Raw genomic sequence first — 25,122 nt, 5'->3', positions numbered from 1 at the left:
AGGATTCACCAAAGATCCTCAGACAGCATCTTCCAAACCCATGACCATGTCCACCTGGAAGAACAAGGACAGCAGATATATGGAAACATCATCAACTTCAAGGTCCTCTCCAAGCCACTCACCATTCTGAGTTGGAAATATATCACCTTTCCTTCACTGTCACTGGATTAATATCTCAGAATTCCCTCCCTAATGACATTGTGGGTCAACCCACAGCAGATGGACCGCAGCGGTTCAAGAAGGCAGCTCTCCACCACCTTGTCAAGGTCAGCCAGCGATGTCCACATCTCACTAGATGAATAAAAAGGATTGATGAAGAGGTGTTAGCCTCATGGTTTTAGCCTTCAACTATTAATCCAGAGACCCAGGTGATGTTCTGAGAATCTGGGTTTGAACCGTGTCAAGAAAGATGGCAGAATTCAAACTCATGAAAAATCTGGAATTTGGAATCTCATGATAACAATGAAATGATTGTTTTTGGGGGTTAAAATAGTTCACTAATTCCCCTCAGGGAATTAAACTGCCATCCTCACCTGGTCTGGCCTACACGTGACTCCAGATCCACACAACTGTTCCCTGAGGCAATTAGGGATGGGTGATAAATGCTGGCCTAATTAATGATACCCACATCGTGTGATTAAGTTTAAAAAAAATTAACTTTCAGTCTATTTCGTCCAACTGGTAATCTATTGATGAAGATATATGTATTCTCAATCACTTGCCCCGAAGACTATTGACTGTTTGTGGATGCATGTCTTTTCAGAGGCATCAAATTCTATTTAAAATATGACAGAGGAATGTAAAGACCATGATCAAAATATTTTTGTCCCCAACATTTCCCAATTGACATCAATCCATTTATTTAAGTGAAGCACGTCTTTGACATTAAATGACACTGGTTGAAAAAAAAATCATGCATGTATAAGTGCTTTCTAATTTATCAAATACTGTTCATTTTTAATCTTCTGTGTAAGATTTCCCAAAACATAAGAAAGTAAAAAATAAATCTTGGATGAGAAAACCATTTAGATCACCCCTCCTGTATTTTATACTTAATATTGTTCTGATTATGTATTCCAACATTCTGCTTGCTACTTAATTGTTTCTCTGAGTTGCCTTGACATCGAAACCGATGCTATTCCCAAGCTCTCTTCAAAGCTTCCCTGTACTAAATCTGCTGGCTTTGTCACTCAGCATTTCCCCCATAGGTAATTGAACCATGCCAGTGTAAACCGCAGAAGGCCACTTTGTCCTTAACTGACCATTTCCTTAACAATTTAGAAGTAATTCCACTGTCCCATTCTTTGTCCCTCAGTGACAATTCAGAGTTCATGATCTCCTCTATGATAATTACTCAACCAAAAGAAACAGTACTTTGTATTTGCAGCTGCTCATTTTCACTTGCCCCTTTCTCTATGCCCAATTGTTTAACAAATTCACATCAAGTTATGAAGATCATCAAATGAAATAAACAATTGCAAATGTTGGAAATCTGAAACAAAAACAGAAGCAGAAATTGTTGGAGAAACTCAGCATCTTTGGAGAGAGGAACAGAGTTTTGAGTCCAGTGATCAGTTCTGAAGGAGGGTCATTGAACTGGAAATGGAACTTCATTTTCTTTCGACAGATGCTGTCAGACTTTGGCTTAAATTCTCTTTTCTTAGAATTTCCTTTTGGTCTTTATTATATTGTGATGGAAGGACTCTTAGTATAAACTTTTTATTTCTTTTTATTTTAGTTTATTACTATGACTTTTGAATGTTTGTAACACTGAACTTTTTATTTCTCTTCTTTTGACTTTTTTTTCCTGAAAATCTGTACCTTGTACATAAGGTGGTGCCATAAGTGGTGACTTGTAAATGTTTTGCCATACTCATGTGATTACAAGTGACAATCAAGCTAATTCAATTCAATTCAGATCTGCTGACTTCCCTTTACATGGTGTCTTTATGCCACAGGACTCTGTAATCAATGAGCTATGTTGGTAAAATAGTTGCTGCTATAGTGTGGAGAACGTAACAAACTGCAAACTCCCACAATAAAACAATGTGATAATGACCAGTTAATCACTAGGTTATATTTACAATTGACAAACAGTTTTTATGCTATTGATTGATCCCAAATTCATCCAGAGTTATGGGGATACTCTGCTCTTCTTTGAAATTATGCAATAGGATCATTTATATCCAGCTGAGAGGGTAACTGGCACCTTGGTTAAACATTACATCCAAAAGGTAGAGCTTGGCAGTGAAGCACTCTTTCACTTCTGTGTCAGCCTTGCTTTATTTTCTGCTCAGGCATTTGCAGCTCAAAACTTACAGATTCAAAGACAAGAACACTATCTACTTTGCAACAGTGTAATGTCTAATATGCTTTATTCTGTTTCTGTGAGGTACCAAGCTGGCCAAGATATTTTTGCATGATAATAGGTTCTTTCCAGTAATTTGTTTGATTCAATGAACTGTCGATGTTTAAGTTTCATATTCTGATTTAAGACCTGGGTCTACAATGCTTTGAAATGTGATTTTATTTTTAAAATGGAGTCAAAACATTAATTTAAAATAACCAAAGGTCCTCAGCTGACCATACAGGTTGAATATTTTCTTTCCCTCTCACTGTCAAACATCTGATAAAAAAAAGGAAACTGACAACTTAAAACATAGCTGATTTATTCTCCACTGCTGACAGTCCCAGAAATCAGCCATGGTCTCAGGTTAAACTCTGATGCTTCAAGGACACCAAAACGACTGTATATTCTTTGTTTACTGGTTAACGTCCCCTTTTATTTTGTGCATCAAAATGTCTGTATAAAGTCTAAATGCATAAATCATAGAATTTTTATGCAGTGTGGAAACAGGCCACTTGGCCCATCAAGTTCACACTGACCCTCTGAAGAGCATCTCACCCAGACCCACACCCTTACTGTAACCCTGCATTCCCCATGGCTAACCCACATAGCTCGCACATGCCTGGACACTATGGACAATTCCACATGGCCTATCCAGCCTAACCCACACATCTTTGAACTCTGGGTGGAAACCGGCAAACCCAAAGGAAATTCATGCAGCCACCCAAGAATGTGAAAACTCTACATAGGTATTTGTCCAAGGGTGGAATTGAACCTGTGTCCCTGTTCTTGTGAGGCTGTAGTGCTAATGACGGAGAGACCATGCTCCCCCAGCTTTATTTTTTTCAGGGTTATCAATTAATGAACTTACTCTCTTTTAGCACAAGCAAACTTTATGATTGGTTCCTTATAGCAAACAATTAGTTCCTGAATTTTTAATTGCAGAAAGAGATAGCCACAAGCTATGAAAGGAATGTAAACCGTTTGTGAAACCAAATGGAGAGGTTAAAGAAAGGACAGACAATTCACCCCTCTCACCTGATTGTAACAGCATCAAAATCAGAGCTGCATTTAAAGCATAGATTTATTATTCCCTTTCTAGACTCTTTCTGTTGGTATATGGAACAAAAACAAAGTTGCTGGAAAAGCCCAGCAGTTCTGGCAGAATCTGTGCAGAAAAAAGTCAGAGCTAACATTTCAGGCCCGGTGGCCCTTCCTCAGACATTCTTCTGTTGGTGTATGTTTTTGTACCCTGAAAGTACCTTGAAAGTTGCCACCCAGGTTGACAGGGCTGTTAAGAAGGCATACAGAGTTTTAGCTTTTATTAATAGAGGGATCGAGTTCCGGAACCAAGAGGTTATGGTGAAGCTGTACAAAACTCTGGTACGGCCGCACTTGGAGTATTGTGTACAGTTCTGGTCACCGCATTATAAGAAGGATGTGGAAGCTTTGGAAAGGGTGCAGAGGAGATTTACTAGAATGTTGCCTGGTATGGAGGGAAGGTCTTACGAGGAAAGGCTGAGGGACTTGAGGCTGTTTTCGTTAGAGAGAAGAAGGTTGAGAGGTGACTTAATTGAGACATATAAAATAACCAGAGGTTTAGATAGAGTGGATAGGGAGAGCCTTTTTCCTAGGATGGTGATGGTGAGCACGAGGGGGCGTAGCTTTAAATTGAGAGATGAAAGATATAGAACAGATTTCAGAGGTAGTTTCTTTACTCAGAGAGTAGTAAGGGAATGGAACACTTTGCCTGCAATGGTAGTAGATTCGCCAACTTTAGGTACATTTAAGGCGTCATTGGATAAGCATATGGACGTACATGGAATAGTGTAGGTTAGATGGGCTTGAGATCGGTATGACAGGTCGGCACAACATCAAGGGCTGAAGGGCCTGTAATGTGCTGTAATGTTCTATGTTCTATGTTCTATGTAAAATGTATAAAATATTACAATGAGCTCATTGACCAAGCAGAAGCCATGGCCTTGGGTATGGTGCTGCTGGGATTTCTGTCTTCCACTTCCAGTCATTGAGTCTGTCCAAAAAGATCACACACAATAAAATATTGTTCATTGTTGTTCATTCCCCTCAATATTCTTGACGGATCTTGCTCTACATGAAATTGATGAATATTTGGCACACATTGAAAACAATGGACTCGACAACATGTTTGTATCTGGAGCACCAAGAAGTTACAAGGTTTGATGTCATAAAACTTTGAACTTATTGCCATGTATTCTGACCGAATCTCTGTTTTGTGTTGTCTTTGACAGTGTGTTTGGCCATGTCAGCCACCGCTCTGATTGGCAACTTGTCAAAGTCGATTATAGATCCATCTTCAGCAGGAGATGCAATGAGAATGATTTTCATTCATGGGAGCTCCACAATCAGGTGAGGAACCTTGCTCACTTTCTCTTCTTTCCTCTTCCACCAGACTTCCATACAATGACACGATGGAATTTGTTCTCATTACCTAGTCAGTTATAATTATGTTATCTCATGAATATCAGTGTCTCTAAGCTATGGTTTTGTAATAGAGCATTCTCCTTAGCACATGGTCTCACCCTCTCGATTTAATCATCTTCAGTTCCACAGCAACGATATAGGCTGTATACATCTAACTCTGGCTTCTTGAACATCCCACATATTAAAAACTCTATCACAGGTGTGTTTTTTTTCATGTTTTCCTGCTGTGTTCATCCAGCTCCACATCGTGTTATCTCTGTCTTTCCTTTCAGTTGCCTGGGACCTAAATTATGAAATTCCTTACCTGCACCTCTCCTTATTACATCCCCCTTTTTGCTATATCAAAACAGTCCTTAATATAGGAACAGGAGTAGGCCATTCAGCCCTTGAGCCTGTTCTGCCATCCAAAGAGATCATAGCTGATTTGTGGCCTATATAACTCCATACTCCTGCCTTTAACCCATGCCCCTTGATATCTTTGTTTACCAGAAATATCTACCTCAGCTTTAAAATTAACAACTCATTTTGCATCAACTGCTGTTTGTCGAAGAGAGTTCCAAATTCCTACTATCCTTTGTGTGTAAAACAGTTTCCTAACATCTCACCTGAACAATCTAAATTTTGCCGAAAATAAAACAAAGAACTGCAGATGCTGGAGATCTGAACCAAAAACAGAAATTGCTGGAGGAACTCAGCTAGCCTAGCAGTGTCTGTGAAGACAGAAACAGAGTCAATGTTTTGAGTCCAGTGACCTTTCTTCAGAATTCCTTCCGCACTGAACCAGCTGAGATTCTCCAGCAATTCTGTTTCTGTCTATCTTACATTCTATCACTTGGACAAATCTTTTGGTCATCAGACTTAAAGTAATCGCCTGGGACCATGAAAATGTCAGATGTCATTGTTATTGTGTAGCCTGGTAGTGTGTAAATAATGCATGACAAAAAAATCATCGTGGAGATAGTAGGAGCTGCAGATGCTGGAGAATCTGAGATAACAAGGTGTAGAGCTGGATGAACACAGCAGGCTAAGCAGCATCAGAGGAGCAGGAAGGCTGATGTTTTGGGCCTAAACCCTTCTTCAGAGAGTCTAGGCCCAAAACATCAGCCTTCCTGCTCCTCTGATGCTGCTTGGCCTGCTGTGTTCATCCAGCTCTACACCTTGTTATATTGTCATTTTGTATTGATTAAAAACCTTGGAAAGAAAGCAGACATCATTTAGCTTACAATCCTTCAGAAACAAGCCGTCCTCCCAACACACAGCATTTAGAAAACATAACAGCTTTTTAGAGCACAGTCCTCCATTGGCCCAGTCTCTCCAACATGGTCTCATTATATTCAGTTGTCCCAGTTACTTTAATGGGTCTCATCTGAATGGGCACATTAAGCTACACAGGACACCTTTTGCCTAGAGCTGAAACTAATTAATTTCCAAATGACAGCACACATCCTGGCCTAATTGGTATCCTCTTGACCAGTGACATATGGTACACAGTGTAGAGGGTTTAGCTGGCACCAGTGCAATGATGATGCTTGCAGCCCAATGCTAAAGGCAGATCCCAGTCCAAGCACAATTGGATAAAACAATAGAAGTTTCATTGAGACAAGGCAGAGAAGACATCCAGTCAGTGCCTCAGCTTCAATTAAAATTGACTGCTCACTAAAGCAAGCCTCTTATATAGCCTTCAAAATACATAGATCTGAACCCAAATCAAGTAAATATTTCAGTTTCATTCGTGATAACAGCTTAATTTGCTGACAGGCCTACTGCTGATTAAAATAGATATACACTACTAAGCCTATCGTCAAAGCACATGACCTGTTCTGATACTGCATCCCAATATTTCATTTTGTTGCTGCCCGTTAAGGGTGAGATTAACATGGGGCTCTGAGTCAAAAATGATCTCCTCACTCTGGTGGACTATGCAAGATAGGCAACCCTTCCAGTTACTTCCAGTTATGGGCCAAAGTAGGCCATTCAGCCCATCACTGCTCCTCCATTCCATTAGATTCTGGATGATCTGTTCATTTTTCAGACTCCACACTCCCACCCACCGCTGATAAGTTTTGATTCCCCTGCCTAACAAAATTGTATCTACCTTTACCTTAGAAAGTTTCAATGATCACCATCTGCAGACTCTTCTGAGTCAGAAAAGTCCAAAGACATGGAACCCTCAGAACATGTATCCTCATTTCTGCCCTGAATTCACTCTCCTACTGTGTGGAGAATGCAGGGGCATTGAGTAAATTTAGGGAGAAGACAGAATATTTTTAATTAGTAATGGGGTGGAAGGGTTATAGAGAGTGGGCAGAAAAGTAGAACTGAGGCCAAGATCATATCAAATGGTGGAGCAGGCTCAAGGGGTCCGAATGGCCTCTTCCTGCTCAGTTCTTATATAAATTGACCTGTTTGGACATACAGTGACACATGTCTGGTATGTCTGAACACAAACCTTCTGGCCTAGAGGCAGGGACAATACCACGTCACCACAAGACCTCTCCCCAACTCCACTAACCTTGCTTCCTCAGGCCTAGGGAAAATGAAGTTTTTGAAGAAGATGGTTTACAAACCTCAGCCATGGTGCCAGCAGCAGCAAAACTCCAGCTGGTTGATTAAATAGTTCCGACACTGGCATCATTTAGTTTGAGTTCTCACTGCCAGGCATCCAGCTGTTGGCATTTACATGACTAAAACTGATCCTGTTATCACAGAGGCCGAATCATAAACCAGCTCTTCAATTTTACTTTGGGCACAGGTTTTAGAAGACTAGACAGCGATTCTCATCTCCAAAACACCAAACGAAACATGTGGCTTCATCCTCAGTTAGCTGGCAGGCACCTTCTTCATCTGTACACACTGCTAATGAGCTATTTTCCACCTCATTCTCTGGCATTTCTTCATTTGTAATTGGACTGGTAGAAGGTTGAGCAGATGCCTCGGGAAAATTATTCCATTACGTTTTATTCGAAAGCTTTCTTTAAAAAAAATGTTCATTTAAATTTAGTTCCTAACATGAGCCTGCTCTCTCACATTCTTCAAACATACTCAACAATCCCCGAAACAAAATAGATTCTAAATAACCTGAAGAAGTTACCCTCCTCCCTCCGGACCAACCTCAGGGAATCTCTCTCCCATTGCAACTCTCTTGTAATCTCTTCGGCCTTGAAACTGCTCGAATACTCTCTCCACCTATCTTCTTTACTCTCCATCTTCGGTCCGCCTCTCCCTCTCTCCCTATTTATTCCAGTTCCCTCTCCCCATCCCCCTCTCTGATGAAGGGTCTAGGCCCGAAACGTCAGCTTTTGTGCTCCTGAGATGCTGCTTGGCCTGCTGTGTTCATCCAGCCTCACATTTTATTATCTTGGAATTCTCCAGCATCTACAGTTCCCATTATCTCTGATACTATTTTAACCTCACTGCGAAGCCTCTTCCAGGGATGCCTAACCTGAAGAAGTTACCCTCCTCCCTCCGGACCAACCTCAGGGAATCTCTCTCCCATTGCAACTCTCTTGTAATCTCTTCGGCCTTGAAAGCTGACGTTTCGGGCCTAGACCCTTCATCAGAGAGGGGGATGGGGAGAGGGAACTGGAATAAATAGGGAGAGAGGGGGAGGCGGACCGGAGATGGAGAGTAAAGAAGATAGGTGGAGAGAGTATTTGAATACTCTCTCCACCTATCTTCTTTACTCTCCATCTCCGGTCCGCCTCCCCCTCTCTCCCTATTTATTCCAGTTCCCTCTCCCCATCCCCCTCTCTGATGAAGGGTCTAGGCCCGAAACGTCAGCTTTTGTGCTCCTGAGATGCTGCTTGGCCTGCTGTGTTCATCCAGCCTCACATTTTATTATCTTGAGATTCTAATTCCTTTAGTGAGGGTTGGTTGACATGCTAGGTTGCCAGATGAAGATACTATGTCTTTAGCCATAATTCCAACAAATGGCTGAACATAGAAACTGAATATGAACCTGAACAGCAACATCTTCCATTTTACACCCGTTTGAGCCTATATTCTCACAACCTTTCTTCTTCTACCATCGCACACCAGCTCAATCCAAGCCAGAGTTCCTGGGCTGCGCTAATAACAACACAGCTTCAAGACACAGTTGGAAAACAGTGGCTCTAGACAGCGGTTCACCACCACCTTCATAAGTTCAAAAAGATAATAGGGCAATTAATTCTGGGCCAGGCAACACTGATCACATCCAGAGAACACTTTTTAAAAAGATGGTGCTGGGGCTTGAATTGTACTTTAATAATTTTACATAAGAGAATGGAACAGCATTGTGAGACGAAAGAAATTTATCGGAAAGGTTAAGTCTTGTTTCCTCACCTCAGGTTGGGAAACTGGGGAGGTGATGGCCTCGTGGTATTACTGCTGCACTGCTAACCCAGAGACCCGGATAGTGTTTTGAGGACTTGGGTTCAAATCCTGCCACAGCAGATAGTGGAATTTGAATTCAATAAAAATATCAGGTGTTAAGAATCTAATGATGATCATGAATCCACTGTCAATTGTCAGAAAAAAACATCTAGTTCACTAATGTCCTTTAGGGAAGGAAACTGCCATCCTTACCTGGTCTGGCCTACATGTGACTCCAGACCCACAGCAATGTGGTTGACTCTGAACTGCCCTCTGGGGAATTAGGGATGGGCAACAAATGCTATATAGCCAGCAATGCTCTCATCCTATTAACATTTTTTTTTAAAAAGCTGCCATGTAGTTTCCTGCTAGTTATTGTTATTCCCCTTAATCTTCATCCCCCCTGCTACTCCTCCCTCCCTCCCCACACATTACATCCCGCCTCTCCCCATCAGCCAGGCTGAGTGGTCAGCAGGTGGTGAGATTCTAGCCCCCTCTTAGCAGATGTTCTTTCATCTTTTGCCCATCAATGTGAGACCAGGGCTGGCTTGGCTCTTCCTCTGGTTTTCCTCCCTCCCTGATCTCCCCATAACCCCTATGGCCGAGATCAATGGCAAATCACATTAAAGGTGAGGGGAGAGAGGAATGGATGGAGCTTCACTCTGTAACTCAGCGCAAGTGGATTATTATCCTGGGGATGGCTAAGTCAGATACACGACAGTATTTCACCACAGCCAGCTTGCTTAAAGTACTAAAGTTCTGAAGAAAGGTCACTGGACCCGAAACATTTCCCTCTCCATAGACGCTGCCAGATCTGCTGAGTTTCTCCAGCAAGTTCTGTTTTTGTTTCAGACTTCCAGCATCCTCAGTAGGTTTTATCTTAGTGCTTATGGTGCACTTTGCTGTTGCATTTTAACCTGAAGGTGATTCTGATTGGTTTGGTGTTAAGGTGTGAGATCCCAAATTGGAGCTCTCTGATTCACACCGTGCTATCGACAAACTCCCACAAAAGGATTTCTTGACACTGGCTGCATTTTACTCAGGGTTTTTCTTAACCCAGGCTGTTGCTGACAAAGCTAGCATTTATTACCATCCCTAAGTGCTCTTGAATGCAGTGAAGAGTTAACAACGTTGCTGTGTGTGCCAGACTGGGTAAGGAGGGCAGATTTACATCTGAACATTCAAATTAGAAACAGGAATTTGGATCTTTAAGGCTGTTTTGTCATTTGATAAGATCACGGTTGAGCTGACTGTTGTCTGTTCTGTTTAACATCTCAGGGGGAGGGCACTTATGGATACAATTATTCGGGATTGATTTAGATGTCACATGGGAATAAAGGTACATTGATTAAGAAGACCCGCCATGAATTTCCAAAGGCCAAATCATATTTCGCCATCTTTCTGGAGCTTTTTTGAAGAGTTAACAGAAAGCTTTGATGAGGTTAATGCTGTTGATGTGCTGTATATGGAATTCCAGATACAGTGCCTCACAACTGACTTTGAAATATATTGGTGTTCTTTTATGTCGCTGGGTCAAAATACTAGAACTCGCTCCCTAACTGCACTATGGTTATTCCCATGCTCTTCCCCCCCAACCCCACAAAGGACTGCAAAGATCTTCACAGGGACAGTTTTGGATGGGCAATTAATGCTGGCTAGCAATTCCTACATCCCATGAATGAATGAAAAGACAGCCACTGATTCTATATTAGCTAATCACTTTTAAGGTGAACTTCATGAAGGGAATATTCTTCCAGGAAATTTGCAGGGCTATTTCATCAAGACTCCTTCTTGATTACCTGCTAACTCTGAACAGCTTTGCTTCTAAATTTTAAAAAAAGTAACATAGATCAGAAAGAGAAAGAATTATTTAATTTAACATTCCTCCTTCTCTCTTGGAACAAAATTCCTGTCAATACACTTTTCTGTACAGGTGGACACAGTTCACTTTTAACAGTGGAAGATGATCCTGAATCATTTCCCTTCTGTAGAACTGTAAGGGGAAAATGCATTTTTCCTTGATCTCTAACTTCTGCACGTTTCACATTTTGCATTTTTCTTTATTAATTCATTAGATGTGGCTGTAACTTACAAAGTGTATAAATAATACCCACAACCGTGTATTTGCTAACTGTGCATGAGAAGGTGATGCAAGTCTCCGTCTAGAATAGTTTAGCAGCAAATTACTTCAGATGCTGGAATCTGTACTGAAAACATAAAATCCTGGAAATCCATAGATGTTTCCTGACTCGCTGTGATTTCCAGCATACCTTGTTTTCAGTTCTAGAATAGCTTGTTGGGCCTTTCCATAATACAGTTCAGAGTCAACCACATTGCTATGGGCCTGGAGCCACATGTAAGTCAAACCAGGTAGGGATGGCAGATTTCTTTCCCTAAAGAACATTAGCAACAGGTTTTTATGACTGTCTAGTAGTTTGATGTTTACCAATGCTGAGATGAGGGTTTTTGTTCCCGAATGATTTAATTAACAGAATTTAAATTCTCTGGTTGCTGTCATGGGTTTGGAACACTGGTGTAATGATTGCTAAGTCAGGCCTGTGGGTTACTAGTCCAGTCGTATGAAGGTAAGTGATAAGCAATGTCCCTCCCTCAGCATGGCTGCTCCTAGTTTGATGGGGGAGTCATATACAATGTGCCAGGTGGCTTACGCACAATCTTGCATCTGCCCTGACATATTCCCTATCGTACAGCAGTGACTAACCTGCTTTCCCACAGGTCTGTTGTAGCCTGTAATTACCCTGCTAATGGTATTTAAATGTTCACTGCTGCCCCTGCCACCATAATACAGTTGGCGTTGGAACGTAAGCCAGAGTATGCAGGCCACTTTTCAATGACCTTCAGTGAAAAAACATTTGACTCCTTTCACAGTGTGCTCTGTGCTCCCCTCCACAGAAAATAACGCCTCCACCCCACCGCCAAAACCTCTCGCTTCAACCCCACCCTCCTGCCCTCTCCTAGGGTCCTGGAACCCTCCCAATCCAAAAGTCCCTGCCCTGCCTTACTCTGAAATCCATTCCATCTTCTCGGTAGGGCAGCTTGTTCCAGCGCTGCTGGGGTCGCAGGAACTGCTGGCCAATCAGATTGGCCGGCAGCTTACGCGGAGAGGTAGTCTTCCCTTTGATGGGCAGAGGGCCACCTTCAGCATCTCACTGCTCTCAGGCCATCTTTAGATTTTAATGTCAATAACTGACTTTACTAACAGGGAGATGAACAACATGCCCCTTGTCAAATTCATTGCACAAATTCTCTGCTCCTCTGCTTTCTGTACCATCCAGGCCTGTGCTACTTGGAGGTAGATCGTAAGACTATGATTAGATGTCAAAGTGATTGATCATATTTATAAAACCACTAGCTAACTTGACTCCAAGTTCTTTACAGATGTGATTTCTTCAAAGGGCGAGCCTTGCATTATGGGGGAAATACGGATATACCCGAGACGTCGGCCAGCAACTCAGTGCGCTCTGGGAAAGAAGTACAGTCGGGCAGTAACATCAGTACCTTGTATCTGCACAGAGTCTGATTTTGAGTGGTAAGTAGCCTTGCTAACATTTCTCTGAGAAGCTTTATTCCTGTAATCAAAGCTTCCTCTTCCTGGTCATCCTATTGTCATACATTGTTTTGCTGTATCTTTTGTTGGTTTCCAGCACTGCACAAATACAAGCATACTTTGATCTAAATGTCTAGCCTAAGCAAAGATTTTAGATGGGAAAACGGGTCTGGGTGACAGGAACTCTTGTCCACTCTGTGAGACAAATTGAAAAATCAAGAGCAAATAGCACATAGTCTGCTAATTTATATTTGTTCTGATCCCTGGGCATTCAATTTTAAACCGATTTGGTTTATTGCTGACCACCTTCTGTCTTGACGAGGTGTTGTTTGTAAAAAGCAGCTCATTGGATATCTTTGATGCACTGCTCACAATTTATGTGTCTGTTGACCAAATCTAGCCTCATTTGCTGGCCAAACTCCATTCATCATAAAGATAGCAACTCCAGATGCGGGAGTTGGAGATAACACAGTGTGGAGCTGGCAGAACACAGCAGGGCTGGCAGCATCAAAGGAGCAGGAAAGTTGATATTTCGGGTACGGACCCTTCTTCAGAAATGGGGAGGGAAAGGGATCTCTGAAATAATTAGAGAGCAGAGGAGGGGCGCTAGGGAAGGTAGAAGGGGTGGTGATAGATGAATGCAGATAGGGAATGGTGGGGATTGGTCAGTGGGAAGAATGGGGCAGATGGATGGGTGGGAGAGAAAATGGACAGGTTGTATCAAGTCAAAGAGGCGGGGATGAGAGGGTGGGTTGGACATGGGATGAGGCTGGGGGTGGGGAGACTTTAAAACTGGTGAATTCTACACTAAGGCCATTGGGCTGTTGGCTCCTGAGGTGGAATATGGGGTGCTGCTCCTCCAGTTTGCGGGTGATGTTAATGTGACACTGGAGGATGGCAAGGATGGACATGTCACCCAGGGAGTGGGAGTGGGATTTATAATATTTGGTGACTGGAGGTTGAGCGCAGATGCTCTACAAAACAGTCTCCAAGTCTATGCTTGGTCTCACCGATGTAGAGGAGGCCATATCGGGAACAGTGGATAGAGTAGACCAAGTTGATGGATATGCAGATGAACCTCTATTTGGTATGAAAGGTTTGTTTTGGACCTTGAATGGAGGTGAGGGGGGAGGTGTCGGGCAGGTGTATCACTTCCTGTGGTTGCAAGGAAAGGAAAGGACCACAACTCCCCACCCCCTACGGTGGTCGAAAATGCCCTTAACCGCATTGTTTGCATGTCCTGCACCTCTGTCCTCACACCCCCTCCCCCCAACAATAATAAAGACAGAATTCCCTTGTCCTCACATATCACCCCGCCAACCCCCATATCCAATTTATCATTCTCCGCCATTTCCGCCACCTACAATCCAACCCCACAACCAAAGGTATATTTCCCTCCCCACCGCCAACTGCCTTTTGTAGGGACTGCTCTCTCTGCAACTTCCTCATCCACTCCACACTCCCCACTAGCGCCAACATCCCCAGCACCTTCCTCCGCAACAGCAGGAAGTGCTACACCTGACCCTACACCTGCCCGCTCATCTCCATTCAAGGCACAAAACAAACCTTCCATATTAGACAGGGATTCACCTGCACATGGTCTACAGCTGCTCCCGATGTGGCCTCTTCTACACTGATGAGACCAAACGGAGGCTTGGAGACCATTTTGTAGAGCATCTGCACTCTGTACATGACAAACGACAACACCTTCCAACCATTTTAACACCCCCTCCCACTCCCTGGGTGACATGTCCGTCGTGGGGCTCCTCCAGTGTCACAATGACACCACCTGCTAACTGGAGGAGCAGCACTCCATTTTCTGCCTCGGGAGCCTATAGCCGATGGCCTAAACATGGATTTAACCAGTTTCAAAATCTCCCCACCCCTGGCCTCATCCCATGTCCAAACCTCCCTCTCAACCCTGCCACCTTGACCTGACACAACCTGTCCATCTTCTCTCCCACCTATCAGCCCCACCGATTCCACTGACTAGTCCCCACCACAGCCCACCTGCACTCACCTATCACCATTCCACCTACTTTCCCCTGTCCCACCCCTCCTCTCTATTTATTTCCTAGCTCCTTTTTCCTCCCCATTTCTGAAGAAGGGTTCCAGCCCAAAGCATCAACTTACTGGTCCCCCTGATGTTGCCTAGCCTTCTGTTTTCTTCCAGCTCCACAGTATGTTGTCTCCATTCATCACAGAGTCCTTACAGTGTGAAAGCAGGCCATTCAGCCCATTGAGCCCACACCACCCCTCCAAAGAAAATCCCAGCTACATCCACCCCATCCCTATCACCCCAAATTTCCCACGGCCAGTCCACATGGCCTGCACATCTTTGGACTGTGGGAGAAAATCAACGCAGACACGGGGGAGAGGTCCAGGCCCGAAACATCAGCCTTCTTGCTCCTCTGATGCTGCTTGGCCTGCTGTGTTCATCCAGCTCTACACTGTGTTATCTCTGACACGGGAGAATGTGCAAATTCTACACAGATAGCCACCCAAAGGTGGAATTGAACTCAGGTCCTGGAGCTGTGAGGCAGCAGCACTAACCACTGAGCCACCAATAGCTTGCAAGCCATTGACTAACAAAGTCCATTGCACAGGGTTTTGAAGTTTTTGGTGTAAATTTACACTTGGCTTTAGTCTGAACTTCAGTTGCTGATTTTGATCTTCTTTCAGTTTTAATCAGAATTAGTCCGAAATTTATATTTCCAGTTTTTGGTTCTGGTTTTGAAAGATAATTGTTTCAAAAAGTTGGGATCCTATTTGAAAAACAAAAGCAAATAGGCTGCAAGGAATGCTCGGGAATAACAGATTTTGAATTTGAAGCCGGGTTGCTAATGTTCCAGAATTTCTTTGGTGTGTCTGGGAGTTAAAAATTTATTTGGGCACTCTGGTGAGCAACCTGAGAGAAAGCTCATAAGGACAAGAAAACAAATGGTTATTTGGTTGTTTCATTCATTCTAAATAGCTTTGAGATGGAGAAAGGAAATTGATTGAGCAGAAGGTGAGCAGAATATAAAAGTTTATCTTAAAATATGTGACAATAAAAGGCTATTGTATTGTTTTATAAAAATTCCAATGAATGTATCTGACTGCTGTTGGCAACCCCTAATGATGTCTAGCCTTTCAGTTTCCAAGTTTTGTTCTAGAAAGTTCAGGAGATCTGACCAATGTTGTTTTTGGTTCCACTTAGTGTCAACTCTTACCAATCCATGTGTCCTATCCTTACCTACGATGCCAAGTCATCTAGAATAATCATCCTACCAGATCTAAAGTACACTGAAACTTTTTTTGAACATGCAACTGGTGGAAACCAGATCAGCCTGAGGCAGATAGATGTGCCAATTAGCATCAACATAACCACCTCCCCACCTCTTGTCACCCCTGTGGGAATGGCCAGTATGACATTTGGAGGTGAGAGTTCCAAATTCTCCGTGGCATTTTTGCGCTGACAAAGAGGTTCCCTGCCTCTGTGAAAAGCCACCACTCCCCCCATTGCAACCCCATCCCCTCAATCATCTCCTCCTGCCCTGCATACCTCCAATAATTCATTCCATCAGTAACAGTGCAACTTCCAAGCCCAGAAACTCTGAAATTTCATTCCCCTTCCCTATTTATCATTGTCTTTCCACTTCAACCAATTGAACCTCCCATTGCTTTAATCAGATTTCAACTTGATGTCTTTTTTTGAACAAGTTGCATTCCTTTGAAGCTTCTAAAGACATGTATTTGCAATGGAAAGACATGTTTGAGGTGTCAAAAACAGAAGTTATTTGTAAAGCTCAGCGGATCCTGCAGCACCTGTGAAGAAAAATCAGAGTTAAAGTTTCGGGTCCAGTGACCCTTCCTCAGCACTGGATCCAAAACATTAACTCTGATTTTTCCTCACAGATACAGCCAGGCTTGCTGAGCTTTTCCAGCGATTTCTGTTTTTGTTCCCGATTTACAATGTCTGCAGTTCTTTTGGTTTTTCTTATGTTTGAGGTATCAATGTGTTTGGCTAGATTCTGTCTTGTTTGCATTTGAGATTGATTTTTCAATTATGTAAGAGAATGGTAAAGTGACAAATGCATTAAAATGTTATTCATTGTGAGCAGTCAAATTTGGCAAATGTGTTACACATCAGCTTCCATGTCAACTGTTTCGTACTTTTTCATTGTTTGGTTGTAATTTAAAATAGGGCTTGGTGAAGGAAGGCTAAAACCTTTGTAATGGAATTAGTGGGACAATATACAAATGTAAGAACATAAGAAATTGGAGCAAATCTGGATCATTCAGGCCCTTGTGTCTGCCCCACCATCTAATAAGATGATCTGTCAGTACTTCAAAATACACTTTCTGATCTAAAGCCAATAACTCTTTATTGTCCTGTCTAATGAAAAATTATCCACCTCTGTCTTACAAATATTCAATGACCCTACACCTCCACAGATATCTGTGGCAGAGATTTCCTAAGTTGCACAAACTTCTGAGAGATAAGAAACAGTAATTCTGTGCTGAAAGGGTTATCCCAAATTTTAAAACAGTGCAATGATGTCCCTTTGTCTGAAATGACCCACTGCAGGAAACATCCACTCTGTGCCCACCTTGTCAAGACCATTCAGGATCTTGTACACTGCAACCAAGTCACCACACACTCTTCTAAACTCCAGTAGGAGCAACTCCAGCACAGAATCATGGTAACATTGAATCTCTACAGTGCCAAAAGAGGCCATTTGGCCCACCATGTCTGCAGCAACCTTTGAAAGAACGTTCCAACTAGACCCACAACCCCACCTTATCCCTGTAACCCCCATCTCCCATGGCTAACCCGCCTGGCGTGCACATCCCTGGACACTATGGGCAATTCAGCATGGCCTATCCACCTCACCTGCACGTCTTTGGATGTCCAACCTATCCTCATAATACAAACTACTCTTTTAGAGAATCAGCCTATTAAGCCACTTCTGAATTTGCTCCAAAGTATTTCTATCCTTACAAAAGTAAGGAGATTAGAACTGTGCACAGTATTTGAAATGTGGCCTCATTAAAGTGCTGTACACCAAAAGCATTAAATCCTCTTATGTTCAATTCCTTTTGCAATAAAGGAGAGCATCCTATTAGCTTTTATTATGTGCTGAACCCGCATCCTCCTGTTTTATATCAGAACAAACAAATCCTTCTGCACCCTGGAATTCCGCAGTCATTAATTTCCATCGAATTAATGCTCTGACTTTTCATTCTTGCGAGTAGTGTTGAATAAGGATGTAAGGATCTGAAAAGGCTAATAAGTTTCCAGGTATCACTGACTGTGAGGATGGCATTTGAACTTAGTGGGAAAGCAGGAGAAAAGCTTCGGATCTCAAAGAAGTAAGACCAACTGCCCAGGTCAGCCTCACTGTCTCTGTAACAATGCCTATCACATCAGTGTCACTTATAATCAGTAATAAACTACATTTTGTTTAGGGCAAGGCTTCTCTCCAAAAATGAGTCAGTTACCTTCTCCTATGGCCGCAGAGCTAGTGAGTCCTCTAGATCCCTTCCCTAGAAGAAGAGGGAGATAGCAAACGTTGCCCATGGTGCAGAATTGAGCAGACAGCCTCAAACGACACAGTGCTCTGTGGTGAGGATTCCACAAGACGATATGAAATAACAACGGAATAGGTCATTCAGCCCCTCAAGCCTGTTCCACCATTCATGGTGACACTGTGACTCAGTGGTTAACACTGCTGCCTTACTGCACGAGAGAAGCGCATTTGATCCCAACGTTGGGCGACTGTCTGAGTGGAGTTTGTATATTCTCCCCATTTCTGTGTGGGCTTCCACTGGGTGCTCTGGTTTCCTTTCATAGCCCAAAGATGTGCAGGTTAGGTGGAATGGCCATGCTGAATTATCCATAATGTACAGGCTAGTTCAATTAGCCTTAGGAAATGCAGTGTTACAGGGATAGGGTACGTTTGGGTGAGATGCTCTTTGGAGGGTTGATGTGGACTTGATGGGCCAAATGGCCTGCTTCCATACTGTAGGGGCTTCTATGATACAATAAGATCATGGTTGATCCAACATTCCTCATGTCCACTTTCCTTTGATTCCCCTCCTAATCAAGAATTGATCCAAACTAATGGTCATATTGGATAAGCCAGATCTCAGTGTGAAACCTTTATGATAGCTCATAAGTTCAATTTTTGCAGGTGGTTACTTTGGTGGTTAGAATCCTTACAGTGTGGAAGACATGCCATCCTCGGTTAATCATTGAACATATTCACACTAGACTGTCAGCATTTTTAATATAAGAACACAACTTCATTGCACATTAAAGCAAAACAAAAATGAAATAAACACATCCATGTGAGTTAATCAATTTGTAAAAACCTTAATTTAAAGAGCACAAACATAGATTCAAACCGTTTTTTCCCAGTACTTTCATACTTTTCCAATACTCAATCCCAGATAACTATTACTCTACTTTAATTCTTTAATTTCTTATTTAACTGACTGTACACAGTCAGGGAGATCTACAACACAGAAAAAAGGCTCTTTGGCCCATTGTGTTCATGCCATCTTCAAATGCTGAAACATTTTAAGACTTCTTTCCAGTTTGGGTCACAAACGGTCTAAATGTCTTTTTAGTCTTCACAGTTTTAAAATGTCCAGACAAACTCTCACAACTTGGAGAGTTCACAAACTAAGCTGTCCTACACTAACATGAAGCTGAAACCTAGCTCTCCTGTAGTGAACTCAATATCAATCAATCCATCTCCCTCTCAGTACTTAAGCAGGAATGCAGTATCCCCCGATTGTTTATTTAACTTTTTTTCTGAATGTCATAATTATTTAATCGATTAACACCATAGACACCTAGCTGGGCATTGGCTAGTTCACATGCTTTTCTGGCAATTAAGTATTTAGGCTATATTTCCAAATGAATTCTGACTCTGAAAAATTACTCTTAAAAATTAGTTTCCTACTCAGAAGTGGAATCAAAATCCATCTGTCTCTATTTTAATTATCTAAGTCTGAAATATATGAATTACCCACCTTTGTGATACCATCCCAGAAAGTGAATTCTCCAAAAGGGAAGGTACACATTGAACAAAGAAAATCACAGGTGACCTATCAGTAGAGGAGTCTTGTGTACTGGTTGGGATGATAGAAGAAGAGGTAGTGAGTCCTGCCCGCTCAAATGGCCATGTGTGCTTTAGTTGTTTTTAACTTAAGACATTTTTATTAAGGGTGCAAGGCATGGATATAATACACTTCATGCAGGTCACAGAAAATGTTTGATAAGCACTTTTCTACCATGTGAATGTAAATTATATACTATGATAAAACCCTAAAGTGGGTAAGCCCCAAACTATGTCTACGCTCAATATTGATGAAAATAAAGAACTTGCATTCATATCACATCATTCATGATCTCAGGATGCCCAGAATGTTTTACAGTCAATGACATATATTTGAATGATAGAAAATCTTGTATTTGGAAAATATGAAATCAATTTGTGCACAACAGTTCCTTCCAAGTGAGATAATGACTGGATGAGGGATAACAAGGTGTAGAGCTGAAGGAACACAGCAGGCCAAGCAGCATCAGAGGAGCAAGAAGGCTGACATTTTGGGTCTAGGCCCTTCTTCAGAAATCTAGGCCTGAAAAGTCAGCCTCCTTGCTCCTCTGATGCTGCTTGGCCTGCTGTGTTCTTCCAGCTCTACACCTTGTCATCTCAGATTCTTCAGCATCTGCAGTTCCTACTATTTCTAATGACTGGATGACCCATTTTTTGAGATCTTGCTTAAAGAATAAATAACCAGTGAAGCACATAAATGTATAGATGCAAGCCTCAAACTAGATGAAAAGGTGGCAGCAAGAATGTATTCTGAGCATATAAGCCACTTGCCAAATCCAAAAATGCTGGTTGAAATGAGGGATGATAGTCATAGATAGTTATTGAATTATATAGAGCAGAAAAGGTGCATCGGTCCATTGAGGCTGCACCGACAATAGTTACCAATAAAGACGCACAAATTCCAATTTCTTGCACTTATCCCAAGTCCTTGAACGTTAGAAAATGTAAGATGGGAAGAGATGAAGTTGGAAGGAAGGGAGTGTCCACCATTCAAACCCCATGACGTCGACGACCTTGAGGGACAAGGACAGGAGATAATGTCCTCCAAACCACTCACCCTCCTGACCCGGACCTATGCCATAGTTCCTTCACCATTGCTGGGTGAAAGTCCTGGAATTCCCTCCCTAACAGCACTGTGGGCACCTGTACATTGCACTGACCGCAGCAGCTCAAGCAGAATCCACACCACCGTCTTTTCAGGAAGGACTCGACAGAGAATTATACTGCCATTAAAATCATGACATTTCTAGATCTTTTAAGTCCACCTGAGAGGGCTGATAGGATTTCAGCTTAACATTTTATGCAAAAGACTGCATCTCTGATAGTGACGCGTCTTCCCTGTACCTAACCAGATAGTTAGCCTAGATATTGTTATTCTCGGTAAGACATAAACTTCTTTTCTGAGTCTTATACTGGTACAACACAGCTATGGCTGGGACATATGAAATGCTAATACACGTAATTCTTATGAAGTAAACTGGCTTTACTTGGAACAGAGAGGCAACAATTCATCAACAATCCTTACTAAATCTGATATAAAGAAAGTGCATTGAGCTTCTGGAGCCTAGAATCTCATTTGACAATGAAAGGAGAGGAAAGTGAATATGCTGTACCCTTGCTGTCTGAACTATGAATCAACAGGGATTTCAGTTCCTGGCAGAAGTCCTTTTATAAAAAATTAACTGCAACTTCAGTAGCAAACAGCTCATTGTTAAAGTGGCCTTCATTAACAAGGGGAACTTGACGTTAATGACCAACGTTTCATCTCTTCTTTATCACTGCTACAGAATAATCAACAGAGCTCATTTCCATTTGGGGTTATAGTTAATGATTTAAAAGACTTAGGGGACTTATGTGCTGAGGACGTTTTGTCAATGGAGATCCGTAAACGACAGCCTCTTACAAAATGCAGTGCTCTAAATCTGAGGTGACAACTCTCAACAAGCATTATCCAAAGGCAAAACTGTCTCACTCCATAAGGAAAACAGATTGACTTATTTGTGGACAATAATAACCCAGCGGTTTGCATGGTGTCACATGGGTGGGATGCTCTGTGGGTTGGTGTGGACTTGTTGGGCTGAAGGGCCTGTTTCCACACTGTAGGAATTCTTTGATCTCAAGAAATTGTCTAGAACAACATTTTAATTTGAAATATTGTAATATTAATGTTTTGTCTGGAAGGATATTGCTTCCAGTCCACTCCATTCATGCCTATCTGAGTACTATCAAAATGAGAAACATATCAGCCTGTGAGAGACTTAACCATGAGATTAAGATGAATGAATGGTAAAGATTATGGATCATGGAGCATTTAACATTCAAAAATCACATCCGGGATGGTTTCCCTCCCATTGGAGAAATGTCCGCGATGGAGTTTTTAAAATTTGGGACAGGACTGACAGCCAAAAGTAGAAAGCAGGATGACATTTTGAAAATCTTTTCTGGAAAACAATTAATACAAATTGTTGTGCTTAATTTACAATGTTATTGTACCAAAATGTCGCCACGTTTTAATATATACCAAAATGTAATGAAGAATAATCTAACAAAATGTAATAAGGTTTAATATAATTGGCATATTATGATTTTGAAAATTAATTGAACCCGCAATTAAAACAGGAATGAGTGTGAAGATTTTTTTGTGCAAAGTTTAGGTTGAGATAGAAAAACACAACAAGCTATGCATCAGGGCTCTATTAATTTTTCAGTAAGAAGTGCCGGTCTATGTCACCTTTTAAAGATGTAAGCTAAAAACATTTTAACTGACCTGAAGAATCATTGCATTGGTCAGATTTCCCAACTTTAGAAGCAATGCCTTTCTGTTTAGTTTCCCTAAAGACTGCAATTGAATACAGGTTTCTGGGCTTTCTGTGCTCACTATTCCTCTTCCATCATGACATTGCAGTAGTAAATTACATCAAATCAGCAGGGATCCAAAATCTGCAATGAACTGAAGAGGGAGTTTGCTATGAGGGGGAGGAAGACCCAGTGACATAATGCACTGTCTTTCTATCGAATGAGTAGCACTGAAATATACCAGTAGAGAGCAACCATTCATCTGATATGACTGATTGTAAACCAAATGCCCAAGCAGGACAGAGTATCGAAAAAAGACAATATATAAAATAATATTTGCAAACCCATATATGCATGTTTGCAGAAAAATCCTTTTTTATAGTCATACACAGCTGCCAACAAAGTCATTTTCTACTTTAGTACATAGGATTTTTCTGACAGACACGGAAGAAAGAGAGACACTTAAAGTGTGTGAACACCACTGAAACACAAGAAGGGTGAAAGAGAGAGAGTGTAATGCCAGGAGAAGATTAATAAAAGATCAGCAGGCAGGCAGAAGGTGACAGGAGAAATTAGCGTGGTGTTGACAAGTATATCACTCAACTGATCTTCAACGAATACAACATAATCGGCCAGGAGAACTTTCCTGATTGTTCAGTGGATGGGTTCATGAATTAGTAAAATTACAACTGCATCTTACCATCCAATGGAATATATTCTGCTTTTGTGATGTTTATTGCTACTAATCTTTATAGCAATGTGTAAAGACTTCCTAATCTGTGTCAATTTTCATAGGGATGCAACAGCCCTGAGGTGTGATAGTTAGACTGCTGAACCATGAACATCAGCTAATATGCTGGAGACCTGAGTCAACAATCCACAATGGCAGATGGTTAGAATTTGGGTTAGAATTTGAATTCAGTAATTCTCTAGAATACAGAGTCTAATGATGGCCATGAAGCCATTGATGATTGTTGGGAAAATCCCATCTGTTTCACTAATCTCCTTTAAGGAAGGAAATCTGCCATCCTCACCTGGTCTGGCCTACATGTGACTCCAGACACACAGCAATGTGGTTAACTTCCAGCAGTCCTCTTTGAAAGGACTACACAATTAGCCCTACGCCATGGGTTCTTTCTCCTTCTTTAATATATGCAAACACTTGAAAATTATAATTATTTTTCCAGCGGGGTCAGTGAGAGAAATCTAGAGTTCTTGCATGTTCCTGTTTCCAGGTCTCTCTCAGCCTGCTCCTCACCCACCATCCAGTATTTAAGCTTCCCCCTCATACTTGTTGGGTGCCTGGATTTGGGAGCCATAATCACAATGGGCTCAAACTATAGCCAAGACCTCTTGGCTTTTGAACTCTGTGTGTCTGCACATGAGGCAGCCTTGACTGGGTCCCACTCTCACCCACGCACTCTATGTTGCCCATGGCGTATCATGCATATTCTCATGTGCGCAGTCTCATGCGGAAGCTTGGGCTGTAGTATCATTGATGGAGCAATGACAATGGTCCACACATCAATTTTGGCTGCTTGGGACGCCGACCATCCAGTTGGACAGGCAACTTGGCCTAGGACCCTGGGACCGCATCAGAGACCATGTCCACAGTGTTTAGCATTGTACTCACCTCCCTGTACAAGTTCTGAGGAAGGGTCACCAAACCCAAAACGTTAACTCAGTTATTACCTTCACAGATGCTGCCAGGGCTGCTGAGCTTTTCCAGCAACTTTGTTTTTTGTCCCTATCCAAGGCTTTAGCTCCCAAAAGCAATTTTAAAGCAGCACATTTTGGCTCCAATCAAGTCATATTAATAATATTTTCATCATTCCTCTCTCATTATTTTGCCATTTCACTGAACTCAGCGACCTCTAATTTCCACCCCAGTTGCAGGGGAATCAACTTCTCATCAGTGATATCAGAAACACTTCTGGAGAAGATTTCCAAAATATTTATAGCTGCCCTGTTACATTACTGTGGGCAAGGAGGAGAACTCAATGAAGACTCGCCTTCTGTACGTTCTCACGGAATTACGGAACTGATACTGTGCTGAAGAAGGCTATTTGGTCCATCATGTCTGCTCGAAGCAATTTGACGTCATGCCAATCTCCTGTCTTGTTCTTAGGTCCATGATAAGCAATTTGGATTAAAATGTAGGAAGCATGGCTAGAAGGTTTGTGGATGACACATAATTGGTGGGTATAGTGGACAGTGTAGAACGTTATCTAAGATGACAGAAGGATCTTGATCAATTGTGCCATAGGCCTGAGGAGTGGCAGATGGAGTTTAATTTGGATAAATGTGAAGTGTTGCATTTGATAAGAGAAACAAGGGTTAAGACTCACACAGTTAATGGTAGACCCCTGGGTAGTGCTGTTGAACAAAGAGATTTAGGGGGTTCAGATAAATCGTTCCTTGAATGTGGCATCATAGTTAGACATGATGGTGAAGAATGTGTTTGGTATGCTTGTCTTCATTGGTCA

The 25,122-nt window shown here is 42.0% G+C and overlaps 1 protein-coding gene across 2 annotated transcripts in view; it reads left to right on the top strand.

The window, feature by feature from the left end:
* The window catches only part of LOC125462076 (VPS10 domain-containing receptor SorCS1-like), a 1,248,383-nt gene that overhangs the window by 1,034,706 nt on the left and 188,555 nt on the right, over positions 1 to 25,122 (top strand). For both annotated transcript variants that reach the window (XM_059652946.1, XM_048551586.2), the window contains exons 15-16: positions 4,618 to 4,735; positions 12,580 to 12,713. In XM_059652946.1, the coding sequence (XP_059508929.1) occupies positions 4,618 to 4,735; positions 12,580 to 12,713 (252 nt within the window). The remainder of the gene's footprint in view (positions 1 to 4,617; positions 4,736 to 12,579; positions 12,714 to 25,122) is intronic.

This window comes from Stegostoma tigrinum, chromosome 20 (assembly GCF_030684315.1).
Source record: "Stegostoma tigrinum isolate sSteTig4 chromosome 20, sSteTig4.hap1, whole genome shotgun sequence".
Lineage (NCBI taxonomy): Eukaryota > Metazoa > Chordata > Chondrichthyes > Orectolobiformes > Stegostomatidae > Stegostoma > Stegostoma tigrinum.
This window is presented reverse-complemented; position numbering and strand designations above follow the sequence as displayed.